This window comes from Anomaloglossus baeobatrachus, chromosome 9 (genome assembly GCF_048569485.1).
Source record: "Anomaloglossus baeobatrachus isolate aAnoBae1 chromosome 9, aAnoBae1.hap1, whole genome shotgun sequence".
Classification (NCBI taxonomy): domain Eukaryota; kingdom Metazoa; phylum Chordata; class Amphibia; order Anura; family Aromobatidae; genus Anomaloglossus; species Anomaloglossus baeobatrachus.
The window spans coordinates 83,389,964-83,409,286 of record NC_134361.1 but is presented as its reverse complement, the minus strand read 5'-3'; the positions used below and the strand labels follow the sequence as shown (position 1 = coordinate 83,409,286).

At 46.3% G+C, this 19,323-nt stretch overlaps 1 protein-coding gene across 3 annotated transcripts in view; it reads right to left on the bottom strand.

Annotated features, from left to right (window-relative positions):
* The window catches only part of AMOT (angiomotin), an 85,540-nt gene that overhangs the window by 40,057 nt on the left and 26,160 nt on the right, over window positions 1-19,323 (bottom strand). For 2 of the 3 annotated variants that reach the window (XM_075323847.1, XM_075323848.1), the window contains exons 2-5: window positions 11,416-11,523; window positions 10,324-11,182; window positions 2,906-3,347; window positions 2,496-2,640 (exon numbers count right to left, since the gene is read on the bottom strand). In XM_075323847.1, coding sequence (XP_075179962.1) covers window positions 2,496-2,640; window positions 2,906-3,347; window positions 10,324-11,144 — 1,408 coding nt within the window. In that variant the 5' untranslated portion in view covers window positions 11,145-11,182; window positions 11,416-11,523. Of the gene's footprint in view, window positions 1-2,495; window positions 2,641-2,905; window positions 3,348-5,013; window positions 5,243-10,323; window positions 11,183-11,415; window positions 11,524-19,323 lie in introns of those variants that run through there. The other variant, XM_075323849.1, reaches the window with a different exon arrangement.

The following is a 19,323-nucleotide window of genomic DNA, read 5'->3' as shown; positions in this document are numbered from 1 at the left end:
GGGAGAGCAGGGCCCGGGGAGAGGGAGAGCAGGGCCCGGGGAGAGGGAGAGCAGGGCCCGGGGAGAGGGAGAGCAGGGCCCGGGGAGAGGGAGAGCAGGGCCCGGGGAGAGGGAGAGCAGGGCCCGGGGAGAGGGAGAGCAGGGCCCGGGGAGAGGGAGAGCAGGGCCCGGGGGAGGGGGAGAGGGAGAGCAGGGCCCGGGGAGAGGGAGAGCAGGGCCCGGGGGAGAGGGAGAGCAGGGCCCGGGGGAGAGGGAGAGCAGGGCCCGGGGAGAGGGAGAGCAGGGCCCGGGGAGAGGGAGAGCAGGGCCCGGGGGAACGGGAGAGGGAGAGCAGGGCCCGGGGAGAGGGAGAGCAGGGCCCGGGGAGAGGGAGAGCAGGGCCCGGGGAGAGGGAGAGCGGGGGCCCGGGGAGAGGGAGAGCGGGGGCCCGGGGAGAGGGAGAGCGGGGGCCCGGGGAGAGGGAGAGCGGGGGCCCGGGGAGAGGGAGAGCGGGGGCCCGGGGAGAGGGAGAGCGGGGGAGGGGGAGAGGGAGAGCAGGGCCCGGGGGAGGGGGAGAGGGAGAGCAGGGCCCGGGGGAGAGGGAGAGCGGGGGAGGGGGAGAGGGAGAGCGGGGGAGGGGGAGAGGGAGAGCAGGGCCCGGGGGAGAGGGAGAGCGGGGGAGGGGGAGAGGGAGAGCAGGGCCCGGGGGAGAGGGAGAGCAGGGCCCGGGGGAGGGGGAGAGGGAGAGCAGGGCCCGGGGGAGGGGGAGAGGGAGAGCAGGGCCCGGGGGAGAGGGAGAGCAGGGCCCGGGGGAGAGGGAGAGCAGGGCCCGGGGGAGAGGGAGAGCAGGGCCCGGGGGAGAGGGAGAGCAGGGCCCGGGGGAGAGGGAGAGCAGGGCCCGGGGGAGAGGGAGAGCAGGGCCCGGGGGAGAGGGAGAGCAGGGCCCGGGGGAGAGGGAGAGCAGGGCCCGGGGGAGAGGGAGAGCAGGGCCCGGGGGAGAGGGAGAGCAGGGCCCGGGGGAGAGGGAGAGCAGGGCCCGGGGGAGAGGGAGAGCAGGGCCCGGGGGAGAGGGAGAGCAGGGCCCGGGGGAGAGGGAGAGCAGGGCCCGGGGGAGAGGGAGAGCAGGGCCCGGGGGAGAGGGAGAGCAGGGCCCGGGGGAGAGGGAGAGCAGGGCCCGGGGGAGAGGGAGAGCAGGGCCCGGGGGAGAGGGAGAGCAGGGCCCGGGGGAGAGGGAGAGCAGGGCCCGGGGGAGAGGGAGAGCAGGGCCCGGGGGAGAGGGAAAGCAGGGCCCGGGGGAGAGGGAAAGCAGGGCCCGGGGGAGAGGGAAAGCAGGGCCCGGGGGAGAGGGAGAGCAGGGCCCGGGGAGAGGGAGAGCAGGGCCCGGGGAGAGGGAGAGCAGGGCCCGGGGAGAGGGAGAGCAGGGCCCGGGGAGAGGGAGAGCAGGGCCCGGGGAGAGGGAGAGCAGGGCAAGGCACTAGAGGTCACTAACTCCTTGACTTCACCAAGACATTGGTGTGCAGCACATCTGGGTTGCCAACCATCCTTAAATTCCTGAACAGTCTGTGAAATTAGAACACTTTGTTCTATCCGTAAAACAAAAAAATGAAAAGGTGAACTGTCACGTATTAAAAAATGTTAGTAACCTGCAGATATGGGGTTAATCTGCAGGTTAATAGCATTTGAAATCTGCCCAGGACCTGCACATTAAACCCGGCTGCCGGGAGGAAGATAACTTTATGCCTCCTAGCAGCATTCTGGCTTCAGTCACGGGGTCAGTGCTTGCGAGAGTTCAGTCACCGATCTGTTTATAGAGAGTGGCAGCTTTAAATCTCCATCGCACTGACAACTGGCTCCAATACCAAGCAGTTGTCAGTCAGTGGGGGGAGGAGTGGTTACAGCTGCCGCTCTCTGTACACAGATTGGCAACTGAACTCTTGCAAGCGCCGCCTCCGTGACTAAAGCGAGAACGCTGCCAGGAGGAAATTAACTCTATTCCTCCTGGCAGCGTTCTCGCTTTAGTCACGGGGGCAGCGCTTGTGAGAGTACAACGTGGTGCAATGTGCAGACGCCAGACAGGTTTCAAACACTATTAACCTGCAGATTAACCCTATATCTGCGGGTAATGGTGTTTTTTCTTGTGACAAGTCCCTCTTCAAGGTCTCCATGATTTTTTTTGAAGCTGAAGAAGCTTATACAGATTATTTTGACTGTAATCATTATCATTTTACACTTTATCGTGAATGCAGCCGATCTTTTTTTATGTAGAGATGGATCACTTATAATCAATGTTTTATTATGGTTTTCCAATGTGTCCATAAAAAAAAAAAATTGTGATTTTTTGATAAGCAGTCCAGAAAAACTAGAAAGTCAAGCTGGCAACCCTTTTTGATGACTTAGGTCTGAATTTCAGGGTGTGTACAATTATGATGATACCCTAAAATCGGCACCATTGTTTTGTGCATAAGGAAAACTCATCTGCCGGCGCAGTAATACTTTTTCACACCGCTGTAATGTACCTCTGAGGTCCCTGTTAAAGTCATGAATCCTTCGGATCTCGCCCTCCAGTTTTGTTCTCATCGCTTTCTCCAAAGTCTCTCTCTTGGACGAGGATTTTACAAGATTTTCATACGCTTCAGAGACTCTCTGGATTTCCATCTCCATCTACAAAGAGCCAAGAGAACGTCATGAGGAGCATGGCCAACTGTACACTCCCTCGGTAATGACACACTGCACCTGTTTCCTCCCTTCCCAAATGAGATCTCAAACTTATAACGATAGAAAAGAAAAAAAACTAAACAAAAAACATATGCGCGATAAAAAAAAACAAAAAAAAAACCTGCAGTGCAATACAATTTTTTTTGTAATGAAGAAAAAAGGAAATAAAAGTAATAGAACATCAAAACAAACTACAACGCCGTGTAATTACTTTTTGAAATCTTGCCACTTTGTCGTAGCATCCTTCTAGCTCCTGGCGCAGAGACCTGTTCTCTTCAGAAAGAACAGCAACCATCTGCTGTGCCCGGGAAACAATGGCAAACGGGTCACCCTGCAGCTGGGAGTAAGGGGAGGGTAACGGAGGAGGTCGCGCAGGGTCCATTGGTGGAAGCTGCTGATTCTGCTGACCAAGGTATGGCTGAGACATGCGGTAAAAATCTCCATGGTGAAATTGGCTGGATATTTGATGAGGCCGTGGGGTTCCGGAGAAGAATTCCCCATGGCTCGGGGAGGGAAGCTGCTGAGATGGTGACATGCCGGATGGGAGAGGGGACTGAATGAGGCTCATAGATCCCAGGGATGTAAGAGAAGAGGTGGGACTGTGGTAGTGTGGGGATCGCTGCTGATAATGTTGTTGCACATCCTGATTTTGCCTGCAGAATTAAAAGAAAAAAAAAACAAAACATTATATTTTCTAATACTGTCCCTTAAAAAGATAAATATATTGATTAATACTAATATTTTTAAATATAAATAATATCTACGTATTAAAAAGGAACCTGTCACCACATTTGAGACCTTAAGCTGCGGCTACCACCACTGAGCTCTTATATATAGCATTTTGGAATACTGTATATAAGAGCCCAGGCCGCTGTGTAGAACATAAAATTACTTTGTAATACTCACCTAAGGGGTGGTGTGGTACAGACTGGTCAGATGGGTGTCTTCGTTCTCCGGGTGCGGCGCCAACTCTTTCGGCCATCTTTGTCCTCCTTCTTCTGAAGCCGGGGTGCATGACGCGTCCTACGTCAACCACACTAGTCGGCATGGAGGTCCAGTACCGCCGCACTTTAATCTGCCCTGAGCAGGGCAGATTAAAGTATTGTAGTGTGGAAAAAACAAAAAGCCTGCGCAGGACCTCAATGCTGGCTAGTGTGGTTGACGTAGGACGCGTCATGCACCCAGGCTTCAGAAGAAGGAGGACAAAGATGGCCGAAAGAGGAGGCGCAGGTACCGGAGAACAGAGACACCCATCTGACCACTATGCACCACACCACCCCTTAGGTGAGTATTATTAAGTGATTTTTACATTCTACACAGCAGCCTGTGCTCTTATACATAGTATTCCAGAATGCTTTATATAAGAGCCCACTGGTGGTGGCCGCAGCTTATAGTTGCCAAATCTGGTGACAGGTTCCCTTTAATAACCCCATCTCAGATTAATCTCCACCTGTCAATAAAAGCCTATATATACACCTTTTATCCTTTTTAGAATGGACAGTAAGGGTCAGATTAAAAAGAGGGCAAGTTGCGCTGTGTTGGCACTTCTGTCTCAGGATTTTGTGGAGTTTGAGGCAAAAAGCCCCTTTAGGACGTTCATATTTTAGAGTAGGGCATGCATCTTGAGGATAGCCCCTTCAAACTACATCACAAGTAACACCCGCCTCCCCAAAAAGTGCTAAAACCGCGGGATGGATTATATGCATCTATACTGTTGCATAACAAAGTGCAAAAGCGACGAACAATTTAAAAAAATCTAACTAAAAACAAAATAAAAAAAAATAACAATTCTTTTATTTATATATATATATATATATATATATATATATATATATTTTATTTTTTTTTTATTACACACATACAGTATGTCTATATATGTATATCTATATTTTTATTATTTTTTGTAATCTTAATTGTTTTTTAACAGCTGTTTCACAGTAAACATACAATACATTTCTTTATATTTTAACACATGATGTACAGCTCTCTTTGGTGCAAGCATAAATCACATGAAAGTGTAAGCTTTACTATGGTCGTCAGGCATATTTTTGTCAAACAACTCCAATTGGGAGGCAAATGCATAGATAAAGCAGAAGAAAACTAAAATGCATAAACGCTAATAGTCACAGTGTAATTTAAGGGCCAAATAGATCAAGGCACGGCCCAACTTCACTTCACTGACCAAGCCAAAAGTGTTCATAGAAAGAACCAACAATAAAAAAAACACAAAACAAAAAAACCCAAAAATCAATGCTAAGAAAGCACAAACCAACTGTACATGAAAAGCAAGTGCTAAGCTTAAGTATAGAGAGATCTTACAGCTTTCTCCAAATTATTTGGTGGTCCCGCCCTTCTTCATCCTCTAGGAGTACCAACTCATCCGTCAGCATCAAATCCCCCAGTCTATTCCATGGAGCCGGCCGGAGGGCGAGGAGACGGGTCTGACAGGAGGCACACCAGCCTTTTAATAAAACCTTTATGGAGACGCTTGAATCCTCCGCAGGAGTAAGACGTTGTAAGCTCGTGAAGGCAGGAGCCGGTGATGTTGTGTGTGACGGAAGCTGTTAGGACCAGTCAGTATCATGGCTTCTGCCCAGAAGGTGGATCTATACATGTGTCATTAATAGGAATGTAGGTCACATCCCTCATAACTCTCTATTCAGAGGTGTAATTTATCAGCCATCAAGAATGCACAGGACTGGTTTCCCTACCTCATTTCACTACCTACTTCTTCTACACGAAATCAGACACATACTTATTAAGAGATTAAGCGCTTGTACAAACTATATTATCGGCAATAGCAATATGGCGTCACACCAGCCTAGCGTCTCTGCAATACACATGTACAGTTAAGTTGTCTTTAAGGGGGGGGGAGAATGTGTCCACATATGCAAATATTTTCAATATCCAAGTAAAATAACTTCTACATGAACGCCAAGACCCAAGGATTCCCAGAAGAACATGGCCTGGAGCGTCACATTGCCTCCATTGGCCTGTCTTCTAACAGTGCAGCCCGGTGCCACCTCCTTCTCTGGTAGGAGACACACATACGCCCCTCACATGACGCGATCAGGCCACCTTACTCCATGATCCCCTTCTGAGGTTGGCGATTCAGCAGAGGCAGGGATCACAATGGGCACCATGACCCGTCTGCAATGGCTGATACCCAGCGACGTACTGTGTGGTCTGACACCCTTCTACCACAGATAATGTTATCTTTTTCAGCAAATTGGGCTATAATCGATAGTCTGTGGGACCTGACCAGAGAAGAAGACATCGCTAACCTCATTCATGGGCATTAGGCTCCCACAACCCTGATGTTGGATCACTGGTTCTCCTTCAGGAGACCACCTCACAAGATGCTCCTCCCTGACATCTAACCATCACCTTCAAGAACTGTCTGGGGCCTAATATACCCACATTTTACCGGTGCCTTTGTATCCAGATAATCAAGCTTATTCACTTTTTGTATGGTATATTCTACTAGAAGGTGCCTGCTGACAGCACATCAATATAAAAGCACATCTGGAGTCCATGAAATGGGCACATGTCCCATAGCTCCATAACCCATTGTCTGTGGGTGAACATGCCGCACATTTTTCTATAGCAAAGTCTGTATGTCACATGCGGATTTTGAGGTAGACTTCCAGATATTGATTCACACCACAGATCAATTATTATTGTTGTTAAAGACCTACTCCAGCGTTATTTCCCATTTCAGTGCTGGATTGGGGTATTAAATGGAAGCCCCCTGCCCCGTCTTATACTCACCTGTCGCAGTATTCATCCAGGGTCACTCCGGTCAGTCTCAGGCTATTTGTCGCTGCACTGCTGGCAGCGGCAGTGCAGCAACAAGAAAGGATGAAAATCCTGGAGGATAAATATGAGATCAGGGACAGGGATTTAAAACAACACTCCAGCACTGAAAAAGAAAAAATACACACTGGAGTGGTGCTTTAAGAAAAATTCCACAGCCTATAGATGAAATTTGTAAGATCTCGTCTACTTACCCACTACTATAATCTGCCATGGACGTCACCAGAGCACTTCTACTGGCAAAGTCCACACAATTACACCCCTAATTATGCTACAACTTGTTTACCTATAAAAGCCATTGCTACAGCGTTCTCCATCTTTTAATACATTATTTTTTACTGGTCAGCAGGTTTTTGCTATGCAATCTGAGAGCAGCAGGATGTAGGGGCTCAGACCCTGACTACGGGGATGTATATCACTTACTGGTCTGTATGGTATCACTGATACAATCACAGTTTCTGCTGCAGATCCAGGTGTGCGCAGAATGCTGAGCTTTGTATAACCCCAACCACACCACTGATTAGCAGTTGTCAATGTATAGTGTACACAAAAAACAGCCAATCAGTGGTGGGGGCAGGGTTACACAGAGTAAATTCACCTAGTCGTGTAGTGATAATCTCATGCTGAAATAACACTGATTTTATTGAAACAGTAACACAGCCTAGTAAGTAACATGACTGTAATCAGGCTCTCAGCCCCTAACAACATTCTGTTCTCAGATTACAAACCAAACAGATCTTATAGGGAAAACCTGACTATAGGTTTCTTTCTAAGGAAACACCTCAAGCTCAATTTAAACTATTAAGATTACCTTTTTGTTATTTATAATACCCATGAGGGTGCCCTATGCACCCTTGGCATGGCTAAGCTCTCAGTGCACAGTTTTGCCTCCTCCTATGTTGACTGAGTGCACAGTGTCAGTGCAGAAGCCAAGCAGGCACACGTGTATCCTCCTCTGTCTGCCAGGGCCTGTCACTTGCTACACCTCCATAGATCACAGTGTGCCTGCACTGGTACCGCGTGCACTCGCCTCCTGCAGTGTTTATGAGCACAAGGATGAGTTTTCCGGTCAGGCAGATCTCGCCAATCATCAGTGTGAGAGGTAGGCCACGCCAATGGTGCATCAGCCACCATCATTTGCATAATAAAGATGGTTTTCTGGGTAAATTTGTGAAAAAATTGGGGCTACATCACCCATACTGAACAAAAATAAATGTAACACTGGGTTTTGCTCCCATTTTTCATGAGCAGAAATCAAAAAGATCTAAAGGGCACGTTACACGCTACGATATATCTAACGATATGTCGTCGGGGTCACGTCGTTAGTGACGCACATCCGGCATCGTTTGACATATCGTAGCGTGTGACAGCTACATGCGACGGTGAACGAGCAGAAATACTCAGCTTCTCGTTCATTGTTGACACGTCGCTCATTTTCTAAATCTCAGTCAATTCCTGGATGCAGGTTGTTCGTCGTCCCTACTGCAGCACACATCGCTCCGTGTGACACCCCGGGAGCGACGAACACAGCTTACCTGCGTCCCGCCGGCAATGCGGAAGGAAGGAGGTGGGCGGGATGTTACACTTCTATTGGGCGGCTGCTGTGTGACGTCGCGGTTACGCCGAACGTCCCTCCCCCTTCAGGAAGAGGAGGTTCGCCGCCCACAGCGAGGTCGTTTGAAGGTAAGTACGTGTGACAGGGGTTACCGACTTTGTGCGACACGGGCAACAAATTGCCCGTGCCGCACAAACGATGGGGGCGGGTGCGATCGCACGACACAGACATGTGTAAAGCAGCCTTAAGACTTTTCGTACGTACACAAAAGGCCTTCTCTCAAATATGGTTCACAAATTTGTCTAAGTGTGTGTTAGTGAGCACTTCTCCTATACCGAGATAATCCATCTCACAGGTGTGCCATATCAAGATGCTGATTAGACAGCATGATTATTGCACAGGTGTGCCTTAGGCTGGCCACAATAAAAAGGCAAATGGTGGTCACAGCAGATACTGACTGCTTTTCCGATTACCCAGGATTCCTCCCAATACTGTAAAACTGCACATTTTAGAGTGGCCTTTTATTTTGGCCAGCCTAAAGGCCACTTTACACACAGAAATAAATCTTTGGCAGATCTGTGGTTGCAGTGAAATCGTGGACATATTGTTCCATTTGTACACAGCCACAAACCTGGCACTGATTGTCCACAATTTCACTGCAACCACAGATCTGCCAAAGATTTATCTCTGTGTAAAGTGGCCTTAAGGCACACCTGTGCAATAATCATGCTGACCAGTCAGCAGCTTGATATGCCACACCTTTGAGGTGGATGGATTAACTTGGTAAGAGAAGCGCTCAATAACACAGATTTAGACAAATCTGTGAATATTTGAGAGAAAAAGACCTTTTGTGTACATTATAGAAGTCTTCGATCTTTGAGTTCAGCTCACGAAAAAAGGGAGCAAAACCAAAAGTGTGTGTTTGTGCGCGTATATATGAGCCCTGGCTGTATGGGTGTCTGTGAGAGAGACATAGATCCATGTATGTATGTATGCATGCATGCATGCATGCATGCATGCATGCATGCATGCATGTATGTATGTATGTATGTATGTATGTATGTATGTATGTATGTATGTATGTATGTATGTATGTATGTATGTATGTATGTATGTATATATATATATATATATATATATATATATATATATATATATATATATATATATATATATATATATATATATATATATATATATATATATATATATATATATATATATATATATATATATATATATATATATATATATATATATATATATATATATATATATATATATATATATATATATATATATATATATATATATATATATATATATATATATATATAAAATTGCGTGGTGGTGACTGATGACAATGGAGCCCCCCATTCTTCGCAGCTGCTCCTCTCCTCAGGTTATTCTAGATTGTGAGTGTTATAAACAACAATTATCAATTTCTTGAGAAATTAGGTCACGAGTCCAAAGAGTCTAAACATTAGGAGGGGAAAAAAAATAAGCAATAACCCCCATAATTATCAGTAATGTCTTACTTTCTTTTGGCAATCTCATTAAAACATTTATAACTAAGAAACAAAAAAAAAGTTTTAAAAACCTAAATACATCTTGCTTCATAGTAATGGATGATTTTGCCTCAAAACAAAATTCCGATTTATTTTTTTTTTCCAACTTAAGGATAACTTTTTATTTTAATCTTGCTTTTTATTATTTGTGTGGGTGAGCTTAGTAGGATGGAACGGCCCACTATAGTCCAACACAAAGTGGTGTAAACTATAGGAGAAATGCCGGTTCTGGCTCACGGAAGCCTCAAGATCTGCCAAATCCATTAGGCCGGGCACCTAGTAATGAATTTGGTGCATCGTACACATCAGCGGACTGTTCTTCAAAACGGTCATGAGAAATGCTCGTCATGATTTATCAGCCCCAGCGTGTCCAGCCGTGCCGAGCACAGCTTCTTCGGATGCGTGACCACCTGCACAATCTCACTCCCCTGACCTTCTCCAAGACACATTTCCCTGTCTGAGGAACGCAGCATTCAGATGTGTGGGACTACAAGCCTGACCGTGTGCGTGCTAGGAGTTGTAGGATTTTTAATACTATTTATGAATGTAATAAAGTATCCGATATCTTAAGGTTGCCTCGCATACGTGTTTATATGCTTTTTGTGCTTTGATATTTGGATTATGGTCATAGGCATTGTATACTTCAAAAGGCATTACGTCAAGCTAAGCAACAAGAAAAAGGAAGCCTACCTGGATGATCCATACTCTGGGGGAGGCTGGTAACGGAGCATCGGCCCATCTAAACGATTCGGCAGGCTGCCTCTAGGATCCCCATAGTGATGCCCCATGTCCTTGGCTTTTCCTAGGGTTGGTAGCGTGGAAATAGTTTTGAAAGGGTAATCAGGAGGAGGCCCCCTTTGTTCCATTTTTGGTCCACCACCCAATGATGAAGTCTTGTATACTTCATTTGATCCAGAGGTTTTATAAAAATCTCCCGGTTGTGGGGAAAGAGGGGCGCTGGTTACAGGGGCATGGGCCTTTACACCGCTTGTAGCCAGTGAAAGCTGCATGAGTCGTTCACTAAGGGACCGTACATGGCCCTGCTTTAGGTCCTTTAGGCCATCATCCTGATGAACTTTCCCTGTGTTTACCCTTTGAACTGTTGGGCGACCCTCAGTCCTCATTTTTTGATTTGTCACACCAGTGACATAAAAAGCAGCTCCAACACTAGCATGAGGTTGTCCACGGAAGTACTGAGACTGAACTTTAGCCTCTTCGTAAGTCGGGAGCTCTTCGCTGTTCTGACCTCTCAATGGAATCTGTTTCTCCATCATATTCTCCACCTGGATCTCCTGCCCTTGTGGCTCCTGGCGGGCAGCATGTGGAATTAACTGGGAGTCTTGAGGATTTAGTCCCTCGTTTGGTCCGCCACCATAGAGGGGCACGTTCCCTGTAGCTTGGTGATGCAAGGCCAGCAAGTTACGGTTGTCATTAGGATTCCCGTAACGTAGCTGCTCCTGCAGCAGTCTTTGCAACACTGTGGTGGCTGCTTGCTCTTCTAAAGTCCTCATCTCCAACAGCGTCACCTCAAAACCGGAATCCAGGGGACCTGCAATAGCAGCAATTAAATGAAATGTCATTAGCAGATTAAAAAGGCACACGCCACCAAAACTCAAATCTTCACCCACTCATGCTACACAAATAGACAATTCTGATACACAGCAGATTACTCCTAACAATTGCAAAATGACTATTTTCTATTCTTACGAAGGATTTACCCAAATATTTTTATTGGTGAACCTCAACCTATAAACCCATGTCTCCAAGAAAGTAGATTTGTACCTATTTCTGTCTGGTGAGAGTCGCTGCCCACCAGCAATGTAATGTTTTCTTGCTCATGAGGAGGTGTGTGAGCGAACGAGGAATCGTCTGTCTGCTGCCTTCTTCAGTCTGAAAAAACACAGTGAAAAGCAAAATTAGCTGTTATACGTCCAAAAGAAAGAAGACAGATTAAAGAGGATTTTCCTATATAAACTAAAGCCAGTGCTATACTGGCACTGTTATGCTGATTCTATACATATGTTTAGTTGTGAGATCGGATGTATACTTTCTGAAATATAGGCAAGTAAAGTTGGTAAATTCACTGTTAACTTGATTGATAGCAGCTACAGAATATCTAATAGGTGGGTCGGGTTTTGCTAGTTATTCCAACCCCGGTCTGCCTGCCTGTCCTTCCTCCCCCTGTAATAACAGAGACAGGGGGGAGGAAGGACAGGCAGCAGACAGAAGCAGGAATAACTAGCAAAACCAGACCTACCTATTAGACATTCTGCAGCTGCTATCAATCAAGTTAGTGAATGCAGAAACTTTACTTGGCTGTATTTCAGAAACTATACATCCGATCTCACAACTAAAGGTATGTATAGAATCAGTATGATAGCGCCAGTATAGCACTGGATTTAGTTTATATATGAAAATCCTGTTGGTTGATCCTCTTTAACAAAATATAATTCAGAAACATAGCTGTAAAGATCAGACAGAACAGACATAACATGCTATTTCCAAAATCAAAATTTAGTTATCCGCTATCTGTGCGTTAAGGGGTAACTTGCTAATCATTGGGACCAACAGGGATCCTGAACAAGGATCCACAAGTGCCCCATCTTGAATAGAGTACAGCTATGCGTTTTAGACCTCCTCTCCATTGATTGTCAACGGGAATGCCAGAAATAGCTGAATACAGCGCCCAACATCGTGGTGGCCCCAAAAACAACGAATGGAGCAAGGTTGAGCATGCGCAGCTGCACTCCGCAGAGTATTGGGCATATCCCGCAGGTCATTTCAGACATATAAATGTGCCCAGCCCTGGCGATATCAGATCACTCTTATAGTGCAATATTAAAAATGGAGATGATATGTAACAAATGTTTTTACATGTTCATCAACTACAATGGTAAAAATGAAAAACAGTTGCAGAAAGAACATTAATACATTTACCCCTCAGAACGCAGCTCTTATTACAATATTGCCTTTTTTAATAAATAAAAAAAAAATATATATATATTATATATATACACATATATATATATATATATATATATATATATATATATATATATATATATATATATATATATATATATATATATATATATATATATATATTTCTTAAAGTACAGTCATTTGGATAATGAAATATCAGCCGTACCATGACGACATTTCCATAATGTAAAGCATAATCAGACACCTTAGGTACTATAACCCCATGAGAGGAGCAGGGTGGATCGTAAAACACCACAGCAAACACCCAGTCCACATTCTTTGTGGATGACAAGCTAGAAAGCTGTAAGGAAGTGACAGACGGGTGAGGAAAACGACAGCACGTCCTTCAAGAAGGTGAAATGGCCTGTGCGAGTATTCCACATATCCTGCTGAGCTAAGCAGGTCTAATCTAATGAAGAAAAGTCATGGCTGTTCCACTTTTCCATTCCCTAGCAATCCCTATGGCTGGATTCTGCGCCGGGATACCCAACAAAGCAAACTCCAATTAGGAAATATAGACCGGATGTAAGTGCCCCATAATATTAAACGTGGCGTCCATTATTGGATGGTGGGTGCTGCCAAGCAATGTCACGTTATTTAGCAATACACAGTTCTATATGGTTCTGCGAGATCCAACACTTGCAAGACAGTCACATGGCATTTAGGGTACGTGCTCACGATCGGATATGCTGCATCCTGGATATAGCGTGTCTCCTGCGAGGCTGCCAGTGATGTCCGCAGGAGACCACAGCTGCCCGTGCCCAAGATCAGGGTCCGGGCAACTGCGGTCTTTCGCTCTATTGTCCCTGCAGAGAACACTCGCTGTGGTGTGATATTGTGGGTTGTGTATAATTTTGTGTAGGTTCGTATTTTAGGCGTGGTGCTCTTTCCATTTTGTGTATTCCTTGTGTGTATATTATCCTGTTTGCAGGTTAATCACCCCCTGCGGGGCTTTTGTCCTCAAGTCTGGGGGAGGAGGGCCTGGAATCCACCTAAACACTATGCTTACCTGGGAGATTGTTCAATATGGCTGAGAAAGACGAGGGAGAAGGAGTAAGAATGATCCTGTGATGGAGACGCTGACAACCCAGAGAGACTGTGAGAAACCCTGATTTCACTGGAAAAGGACTGCTGGAGGATTATGACTGACCGCCAGGGACATTTATGCCATTACTGGAGTATATCCGTGTTCATGGACTATTTTACCCTCTGTGTGGTGACCTTTTTTTATGGACCTTCTGACTTGCTTGGAATAAATGTTCTTTGGATTGCTCACTCATCTTTCACTCTGTTGATTCTGACATATGGGAGAAAGACCCATATGGGGTTTCTAGAAATCCCGTCCACTGTGCTTGTACTGTACAATGCAGTATTTTGGATGCAGTGAAAGCACACTGTGTCCAAAATGCTGCAAACCCTGATCATGGGCACACAGCCTTATACCCTGCAGCAGAGCACTGGCACAGTATAAGGCTATGTGCACACAGTGCATTTTAAGGCTAAGACGCACTTTGCGTTCTCCTACTTGCAGTTCTAAACGCACATTTTGGGCTTAATTGATTTGACCAAAGTTGCGTTTTCAGCGCTAAATTTCTGAAAAAGGCATGTGTATTTACCACGTTTTAGATGCGTTTTCAGCGCTTTTTCACCTGCGTTTTGACAGATGCGTTTTGAACATCAAGACACTGCTAAATAAAGATTAAATCATCAAACAAAATGAAAAAAGAAAAAAAAAAAAGCAACACATAGAATTTTAGAAATAATTAAAGAAATAGAAATATTTAATAAAATTATAGCGGTAATATACTATTTATTGGAAAAATAGCAATAAATTATTATTTTTCTTAAATTTAAATTGTCGGATTATGTGTGTGTGTAAAGGGACATATGAAATCATTATTTTAATGTTCAAAAAGCATGCGTTTTGGTAGTCCAAAACGCATGTTTTCTGCACATAAAAAGCAGGTAAAACGCAGGAATTTTAAGGAATCTTGGCTTTTGCCATTTCTCAATGAGTGCAATGTTAGCAAAACGCACCCAAAATGGCAAAAACAATTGACATGCTGCTTCTTGAACGCATGGTTTTTGCCACAAAATATGCAAATTAAACGCAGCGTTTAGAAACGCAAAGTGGGGTCAGGAAATCACCATTTACTATTGACTTTGCTGAAAAATCAAAACGCATGCCTTTTGGCATGAAAAAGGTGCTTCTCAAGACGGACCTAAAAAGCAGCAGAAACGCAGGTGGAAACGCAAAGTGCAGTCTCAGCCTTATGGTGTTTTTTAGTGCAGTTTTGTCACAAAACCGCAATTAAATCCTGATGCAAAGTCAATGAGAAACCTGAAGTGTAGTGCACATGTTGAGTTTTGCAGATTTAGTGCAAAAAAAAATATCTGTAGCTAGTCAATTCTTTCAGCATTTTTTGTGTGTGTCCTTCACCATTGAAAGCAATAAAAAAGAACACATGCAAAAATGCATGAAAAAAGCGCAAAACACAAAAAAAGTGGCAAAACCGTGCGTTTTTGCCCTGCGTTTTTCCAACAAAGATGCAGAAATGGTGCAGACATTTTTTCAACTAAATATTCAACATGTGCATATAGTCCTAGCTTGGATGGAATTGTTAGACTATGTGCATGCGTTGGGTATTCGTTACAGGGTGGATTATCCATAGGTAAGTCAACAGAGTAATAAAGTAAGATATACATTAAAGCGCACCAATCACCAGGATTTTCGTATATAAGGTAAAGCTAGTGCTATACTGGCACTATCAGGCTGATTCTATACATACCGTTAGTTGTCAGCTAGGATGTATAAGTTTTGAAACACAAGCAAGTAAAGCTTGTAAAATGAGCAGCTTTTTGAATGACAGCAGCTGCCGATCAGCTGATAGCTGGGGTGGGATTCATAGTGATTCCCACCCCTCTACCTGTCCATCCTCCCCCTATCTGCTTACGCTAATTCTATTATAGAATCGCTTTACTAAGTGACTAGAAGGATCTTGCTGATGTCATACCCATGTGACCAGTAGGGGCGGGGCCTCAGCCAACAGAAAAATAATGTTGCTTCCTGGTATCAGCTATGTTGGCTGAGGCCCCGCCCTTTCTGGTCACATGGGTATGACATCAGCAAGATCCTTCTAGTCACTTATTTATGCTAATTCTATTATAGAATAGTTTTACTAACAGATAGCGGGAGGATGGACAGGCAGGGGGGCGGAAATCACTATGAATACCCACCCCAGCTATTAGCTACTCGGCAGCTGCTGTCATTCAAAAAGCTGCTCATTTTACAAGCTTTACTTGCTTGTGTTTCAAAACCTATAAATCCTAGCTGACCACTAAAGGTATGTATAGACTCAGCCTGATAGTCCCAGTACATTACTGGCTTTAGGTTATATAGGAAAATCCTGGTGATTGGTGTGCTTTAAATGAGTAAATATAAAAATATAATGTATTTAATAAGCGTTTCCTTAGAAGTCCACCATTCCATTTTCATGAGCTTTTTTGCTTCGTCTCCAGACACTAAACTATAATCTGGAGGACACAAACTGGATCATTTCAAAGCAACACTTTGCTATTCCCTTTACTCAAATTACACCAGAAAATGGCAAAAAACCCCATCAGGTTTAACCTCTCACCTCCCGGTCTCACAAGACACGGTGCGTTGTTTAATATCACCTGACCTTTCCTTACAATGTAACATAAACGTAATTAATTAGATACTCCCCAAAATGACAGGTTCAGGCGCAGACACATGGAGGGCGCGCGCTGCCCCGAGGCGATACTTTATATTTTACCAGCATATTCCAAACAATGGGCACATACGGCGCGGTCCCCGGAGACCACAGCAATGCAGGACATAATGAATGGTCCATTCTGCGGAGACTCGGCGGCTGCCTGAAGCCGTTCATTAATTGTAATATTACACCACAATAACCAATGGGTATTTTCATCTGTCGCCCATGTCCTCCGATGACTAGTATTGAGAATCTAGAATCACAGAGGTGGCAGTATAGTGAGAAGTCCTTCAGGAAGAGGCCGAAAAAGGGAAAAATGATCCCCGATCCGGGTCTGGACTATGCATTGCATATGAATATACGCAATGATCAATCATTCCCTACTGTTCTTGCAGGTCCGAGCCTGCACTATTTACTGGATACATGCAGCGATGGCATGTGTAATTAAGGCACCCCGACCGGAGTAAAAAGTGGGTGTTGTACAATCATCCTGGAGCAGGTTACTGTGAGGCAATCTGCACCATTACCCATCCGAGACATACTCATCCCAATGACCCCTGTGCCGATTCCGCAGCTCGGGAGTCAGCGGGTCACTATAACGCAGCACTAAGCGCACCCCATACGCTCAGCACTAAGCGCACCCCATACGCTCAGCACTAAGCGCACCCCATACGCTCAGCACTAAGCGCACCCCATACGCTCAGCACTAAGCGCACCCCATACGCTCAGCACTAAGCGCACCCCATACGCTCAGCACTAAGCGCACCCCATACGCTCAGCACTAAGCGCACCCCATACGCTCAGCACTAAGCGCACCCCATACGCTCAGCACTAAGCGCACCCCATACACTCAGCACTAAGCGCACCCCATACACTCAGCACTAAGCGCACCCCATACACTCAGCACTAAGCGCACCCCATACACTCAGCACTAAGCGCACCCCATACACTCAGCACTAAGCGCACCCCATACACTCAGCACTAAGCGCACCCCATACACTCAGCACTAAGCACACCCCATACACTCAGCACTAAGCGCACCCCATACACTCAGCACTAAGCGCACCCCATACACCCAGCACTAAGCGCACCCCATACACTCAGCACTAAGCGCACCCCATACACTCAGCACTAAGCGCACCCCATACACTCAGCACTAAGCGCACCCCATACACTCAGCACTAAGTGTACCCCATACACTCAGCACTAAGTGCACCCCATATACTCAGCACTAAGTGTACCCCATACACTCAGCACTAAGTGCACCCCATATACTCAGCACTAAGTGTACCCCATATACTCAGCACTAAGTGTACCCCATCTGTGCAACACCCAAAATCACAGGGGAAAAGTAAAAAATAATGAAAATGTAAAAGACGTGTGTGAGGGATTGAAGCCGGTCCCCAGCGCTCCCAGTAACATTTGCCTGAATACACAAGATTCTCAGCAGTAAAATGGGAGAGTAAAAGCTGCAGGAAATCAAACTGGATTGTGACCTTCCTTCCCTTTGTCAGGGCCTGTGAAGGAGTAATGGCAGCTATTAGCACGTTATTACAGTACGCTGCTTTTATCTGTCATACCTGCACGGCTGACTGTTGAGTAAAGAGGACATTACTTTCCTATATTTTGCTTACACTTTATATAATGAGAATATACACCGACAGCGCTACAGGGGGTCTGCGCCGCCAACCACAGCGCTACAGGGGGTCAGCGCCGCCAACCACAGCGCTACAGGGGGTCAGCGCTGCCAACCACAGCGCCACAGGGGGTCAGCGCCGCCAACCACAGCGCCACAGGGGGTCATCCCCGCCAACCACAGCGCCACAGGGGGTCAGCCCCGCCAACCACAGCGCCACAGGGGGTCAGCCCCGCCAACCACAGCGCTACAGGGGGTCAGCCCCGCCAACCACAGCGCCACAGGGGGTCAGCGCCGCCAACCACAGCGCCACAGGGGGTCAGCGCCGCCAACCACAGCGCCACAGGGGGTCAGCGCCGCCAATCACAGCGCCACAGGGGGTCAGCGCCGCCAACCACAGCGCCACAGGGGGTCAGCGCCGCCAACCACAGCGCCACAGGGGGTCAGCGCCGCCAACCACAGCGCCACAGGGGGTCAGCGCCGCCAACCACAGCGCCACAGGGGGTCAGCGCCGCCAACCACAGAGCTACAGAGGGTCAGCGCCGCCAACCACAGCGCTACAGAGGGTCAGCGCCGCCAACCACAGCGCTACAGAGGGTCAGCGCCGCCAACCACAGCGCTACAGGGGGTCAGCGCCGCCAACCACAGAGCTACAGGGGGTTAGTGCCGCCAACCACAGAGCTACAGGGGATCAGCGCCGCCAACCACAGAGCTACAGAAGGCTGATAGCTCTGGATGGTGGGACACATGAGCATAAGGTATTACTTTTTTATTTAGAACATCCTTTGTTTATTATGGTACGGGGTCTGGAGAGACCACCAAACATCAGGAAAACTCAATTCCTAGACAGAAACTTGGCTGTGAATGGAGTTTACCTGAATTATAGTTTGGGCAGATTCAATTACAGTATCTATAGGAACTACCCTAAAAAATAAAAGATTCTCCATTCTGTCTATACAGAGACAAAAATAGGAATATGAATGATGTTTCAATGACAGCTCCATTTCCATCACTGGAGATCTTGTATAGCGGTGGGTTTGATCAGCACACTTGTGCAGCTCATTGCAATGCCTGACTCAGTGATTCCGCTCCGGTGATTGTACGAGGAGCAGCGCAGCTTTCATTTACTAGCATGTGACCATACCTGAACAAGCGACCATTGAAGAGACTGAGGCAATGATTAGGCTGATGACGCCAGCACCTGTAAACACTGCTGCCCACCACTGAGCAGCTCCAGGACTAAAGAAAGGAAGGGGAATTCACCCTAAAATAGCCTTATAGTGTTTATGTGCACATGTAGCAGGTTTTTTTCTGCACAAAAAAAAAAAGCATGTT